Source organism: Solanum lycopersicum, chromosome 9 (assembly GCF_036512215.1).
Source record: "Solanum lycopersicum chromosome 9, SLM_r2.1".
NCBI lineage: Eukaryota > Viridiplantae > Streptophyta > Magnoliopsida > Solanales > Solanaceae > Solanum > Solanum lycopersicum.
In genome coordinates, this window is record NC_090808.1 from 45,631,773 (window position 1) to 45,637,533 (window position 5,761).

Consider the following 5,761-nt stretch of genomic DNA (forward strand, 5'->3'; position numbering starts at 1 on the left):
TAATTTAAGGGTAAATATGAGCTATTTTGAATAGTTTAAGGGTATTTTTGATCCTTTCTGTTTTGTCTACGTGGCAGTGGAATCCTATTGTTATCCAATGTGGCATCTATATGACATCCACGTGGCATTTAACAACTTTCATTAATAAGAAGAGTACTTTTGACCCAATATTATGACTAGAATGATAGTTTTAAACCGAACTAAAGTTTAAAGGTAAATATAAATTATTTCAAATAGTTTAAAATACTTTTAGTTTTTTCGGATAATAATTTGATGATTACACGCCTAATAAGCATGGATGTATATCAACATGAGTTTGCCATGTGAATTGAATTTGTAAAAAAGAAATTAAAAGCATATTGTTGGAAAAATATTTATAACCTTCCAAATTTTGGAGGTTCTCATACACGCCTTCCTGTGAATAAATATATTTTCCACAATCGCCGGATTCTTGTCGTTACGAAAGTCCGACGGACAAATCTTAATCTCCGGCCACGATGTCTTCGCCGGCCGTTTTCGTTGCCGTTATTCTTGTCTTTGCTTCTTTATTCTCCCCATCACTATCCCAAATATGTTCATCACAGCAATTCACCAACAACAAGGTTTATGCTCGTTGTAGCGATCTTCCAGTACTCAAATCATTCCTTCATTGGACATACGATGCTGCTAATTCCACTCTTTCTGTCGCATTTGTTGCACCTCCGGATAAACCTGACGGATGGATTGCGTGGGCTATTAATCCCAACGCTCCCGGTATGGTTGGGGCGCAAACATTGTTTGCGTTCAAAAATTCCAAAGGCGAAATGGTGGTGAAAACGTATGATATTTCGAGTTATTCTTCAATTATGGAGTCGTCTAAATTGTGGTTTGATGTTAAAGAGACTGCAGCGGAATTCTCCGGCGGAATGATGCGGTTGTTTGCAACGCTTGTGCTACCGGAAAAGGGGAAAACTACGTTGAATCATGTATGGCAGGTGGGACCCTCTGTTACCGATGGTTTTCCTGCAAAACATGGTTTTCAGCCAGCTAATCTGAACTCGAAAGGAACGTTTGATTTGTTGAGTGGAGAAAGCAAAAGCAGCGCTTCTGGCGATTCTAGGGTCACTAGAAAAAATGTGAGTTTTTCAGATCCTTATTTGACTCTAATATTAGCCAATCTCACCGTTAAATATTGTTTAAGGATGGACCTAACATGGCCAATTTTTTTAGTAAACGCAGATTTTTTTTTTATGTGAATAGTTTAGTTTATGCTGGGCTTTTATCCATATATCATCTATTGATTTATTTTTTCCTTTTGTCGCTAGCTTTTGTTCATATTTGCCTTTTTCATGTTCAAGAAGAAGAATAAGATTTAAGGGTTCAGCAAAAAAATTAGGTGGGGGAATCTTGAAACAATACTAGTCGCTTTTACTGGATATTCAATTGATATTTCTTGAATTTTTTTTTTAATTATTGAATTGGTAGTATATCACTAGTTGATGGTGGATCCATTACCTGGAAGTGCTTAAAAAAATATGTAATTTTTACTGCAGATCCATGGAATCCTTAATGCTATTAGTTGGGGATTTCTGTTTCCTGTCGGGATCATCATTGCGAGGTACATGAGGACATTCAAATCTGCTGATCCGGCATGGTTTTATCTTCATATTTCCTGCCAATGTTCTGCTTATGTTATTGGAGTTGCTGGATGGGCAACTGGTCTTAAGCTTGGAAGTGAATCAAAGGGTATCACCTATGACGTCCATCGCAATATTGGGATTGCACTTTTCTGTCTTGCAACATTGCAGGTAAAGCTTCTGTGTTCCTGAGGCCTGAATCGTTATTACGTCTAGCTATTCATTATATCATTTATGCTACAGAAACTTGTTATATGCACCTTAGGTAAATTCTTTGAACATAAGTTGGTTTCTCTGTGTATATGCTAATCTTTGGTTTGTCGGTAGGTTTTTGCCTTGTTGTTGAGGCCGAAGAAGGATCATAAGTACAGATTTTACTGGAATATCTACCATCACGGAGTTGGCTATACAATGCTTATCCTCAGCTTGGTTAATGTATTCAAAGGTCTCGACATATTAGATCCAGCGACAAAGTGGAGGTCTGCATATATTGGCATACTAGTTGTGTTAGGAGTAATCGCCCTATTATTGGAAGTGGTTACCTGGATTGTTGTGTTAAAGAGGAAATCTAACAAAACAACCAAACCATATGATGGTTGATCTTCTCGATGAGGACAGGGGAAGCTACAGTTATCACTGTCTAAATCGGTCTCACTCTATATATATACTAGAATTTGCTCGAAGTGATTCTTTTATTATTATCCCTACCTCTTCTGTTATCCTCATTGTACAATGGCTTCTAAAGATAACATGTTTATAAATATATGACTTGATCACTTCAATTGCAGAACACACTTTGTGGATGTTTTTAGGTCAATTTGGTGCCTTTCTTATATGCCCTTATTTTTCATGTGACAACTATGTTGGCCCTGGAAATGATAATTGTGTGTTTGATGGGGGATTACTTGAAACATATGCTTATGCTGCCCTCCTTTTTCTTTCCTTCAACTTGTCCTCTGTGTTATCAGTTATGTTGCTCGGACTCTTCAAAAGTATTAATAAATATATGTTGAGTCCTTTTAAAACTGTGTATTTTTAATCTAATACGAAATATAAAAATATAATTGAAAAGTCGGAGGAGTTGACATTGTAACATCCACTTCGGCACGTGAATGAATGTGCTATAAAATTAGCAAATCATCTTTGGTGCCAACATAGTTGACTGAGCAAGCACTAACCTGCCATGTGGGAAACTTCTATTCTTTCTCATTTTACAAAATATTTTAATCTTCTTTGCAAAGCACAACCCAAGCAACTTAATTGCTAGCACTAAATATTTTTTGAATTATTAAGGTGAGTGGATCAGTGAACATGGAAGAGGAAGTCGTAATAAGAAACCATGATATCTATCTTTTAAGTTTTACGAATTCTGTAAAAAGTATATTTAATTTAATAATCTTCATCAAAAAAGTATTTGCCTAACTCATTTCTTCTTGTTACCGTTAACTTACAACTTACAGTTTACTTGACAACGTTTTATCCATAGAAAAAGAGTGATATATTTTTAAATTATTCAAAATAAGTCAATTTCATTCTTTGTTATATTTTTTGATAAAAGAAATATCCTTAAACTAGCGATATATATATATATGTATATATATATATATATATATATATAAAACTTTATCCCCCAAAATTAAAAGTATATTGGTTCATTTTTTTCCTGTTTTATTTCAAAGATTGTAAGTTAAAAGAGATAGAAGCTCCTAAACACATTGTTTAAGCCAAAATAACGTGAAATAGAATTGATTGATTTTGAATAAATTTTTTCCTTCTAGCTATCCCAAAAGTAAAGGACAACTTGTCCCCCCCCCCAAAAAAAAAAGAAAAAGAAAAAAAAAAAACAATAACAAATTAATATTTGATGACAAGAGTTATTGCTACTTGGAAAAACGAATAAAAGATGTTGAATTTTCCCTTTTTGATTGATTAGACTATACCCGCGAGAATCCTTCACTTTTTCGTCGGCTATGTTAAAAGGGTAATTAGTAGAGAAAATATTTAAAAACATTTTTGAATTTGGTATATACTATTAGTTTTGTTTTTAAACTATTGATATTTTTAAAAAATAGTCGTTTACTTGACTAATTAAACTTAAACACACTCATAATCTACCACATGACATATATAACAAATAGTCTCAAACTCTGATTAGATCATAAAACTTTTAATAAACAATTGATAAAAATATTAAAATTACCTATAAAAAATGCATTTAAAATCAATTAATTAAGTAAAAAAGACATTTTAAAATCTATTAATAATTTACGCAGTGTTTAAAAATATCTTAAATACTTCTCTCTTACTCCTTTTAATAAAAGTTAGCAAGAGTAATAATGGTGGTCCTAAAGCTTTTCAATTGTCTCCTAATGCTTTCAACTTTTTCATCATTCTCCACCTTTATGCTGCTATTGTTATTCCTCTTTCAATCTCTCTCTCTCTCTTTTTTTTTTTTTATGGATTCTGGTATTAGTGCGTTCGTTTTTTCCCATTTCATTTCATTGCACTAATGTGTTGGACAATTTTGTGACGCGTCCGTTACTTTTATATATGAAGTTAACGCGTTACAATTACACGGATAACTTTTAAAAGTGGTTTAAATTCTATGTTACATGTACATGTACTCAAAATCCTATTTGCGAACGAAACCTCTTTTCTTTACTAAAAGATGTATTTAATTAATGTCGCAAATCTTTAATTATTATTAACACTTTTTTTTTAGTTTGTTTCAAAAGAATATTTTTTTGTAACACTTTAACTTTAATTTTCCACATAACATCTTTAAGGTCACAAAATTAATGAACATTTTGATACATTTGACATAATTTTAATTTAAAACCATAATTTAAAAATCTTCTTTATTTTTTTAAACTCCTTTCTAAGTCAAATTAGATATTATTTTTTGTTAAAAAAGGGAGGAAGCATATTGCATTAGTTTTAATGATTGACAGTTAGTAAAAGACATCAATCACACAAGGAAGGTTGTCCAGATTCAAGGAAGATTCTTACACAGACATGGAAAGAAGCAAACGAAAAGAAAAGTTACAACTCCTCCAAATTTAAGGAAAATTCTTACTCAAACCAAACATGGAATGAAGCCAGAGAAAGGAAAGACAACATATATATGTATATTGTTATTCTATATGACCTAGATCATTGTTAATCAATTAGAATCTCCGCCTTAGGGAAAAAGGCTATCTAACATGTTTCAACATAACAATAAGAGAAGTTAAACACCACTATTTTTACGTAAAATATTGGGCTTACAAAAGGTGTAAAACTCACGATTTATATCTCTATAAGATTTATGTCCAATTTTACTTAACAATGATCCTTTCAACAAAAAATTACAAGCTATGTGTACCCAAGTCTTCGAATTGCCTCAACTTGTAGACCATAATTCTAATTCAATATATAACTCACTCACTGAAACTAAGGATACATTAATGCAACAACTCAAAGAAAAATTTTCTATACATAAAATGTGTTATAGAACTTGGTTCTTCAATGTGTTTCTTCACATTCATGTAGCATTACAAAGTCAATCTGTCAATTGCCTTTTTGTTTACTGAGTGCATAAATATTGTGAATGACTTTGCTTCTATTTAATCACAACTTTTTAAAAAGTTATTCTTCACTTCAAACTCCTCATCAACTCGAATTCTCTTGACTTAGAGTTCTATTTCAAGGAGACTCCTTATTCAAAGCATTCACCTTACTTTATTGGTGTTATAGTCGAACTACAACTCTTCAATTCAATGTTTGTTTGGTGCCTTTAATTGTATCAAAATCAACCTTTTGTTGGGAAAACACGGACAAGCACAAAAGTATATATGGTAAATGTAATGGAAATAAAATGGGAAAATAACGACACCAAAAATTTTACATGGAAACCCTTCTGAATAAGGGAAAAAACCACGGGCCAAGAGGAGCAACTGATATTACTATAGTAAGGAATTTTACACTGTGTAGTCACGAAGACAACACTCAATGTGACTACTACACACTCAAAAGGAACAACACTCTTTTGGTTTCCGTCTTACCAAAATATCGCTCATACTCTATTTTTCTTCACAGACTATTTTGTTATATAGTCTATGGAATACCTCACTTTGCTCTCAAAATGGTTTCTCTCTCTAACTTGG

The 5,761-nt window shown here is 32.4% G+C and overlaps 1 protein-coding gene across 1 annotated transcript; it reads left to right on the top strand.

Annotated features, from left to right (window-relative positions):
• The first annotated feature begins 320 nt into the window (after nt 1-320).
• On the top strand, nt 321-2,406 carry LOC101261448 (cytochrome b561 and DOMON domain-containing protein At3g25290). The gene is made up of 3 exons (XM_004246987.5): nt 321-1,115; nt 1,533-1,787; nt 1,944-2,406. The coding sequence occupies exons 1-3, from the start codon at nt 498-500 to the stop codon at nt 2,214-2,216; spliced, it is 1,146 nt and encodes a 381-aa protein (XP_004247035.1). The 5' UTR covers nt 321-497; the 3' UTR covers nt 2,217-2,406.
• Nucleotides 2,407-5,761: the final 3,355 nt, after the last annotated feature.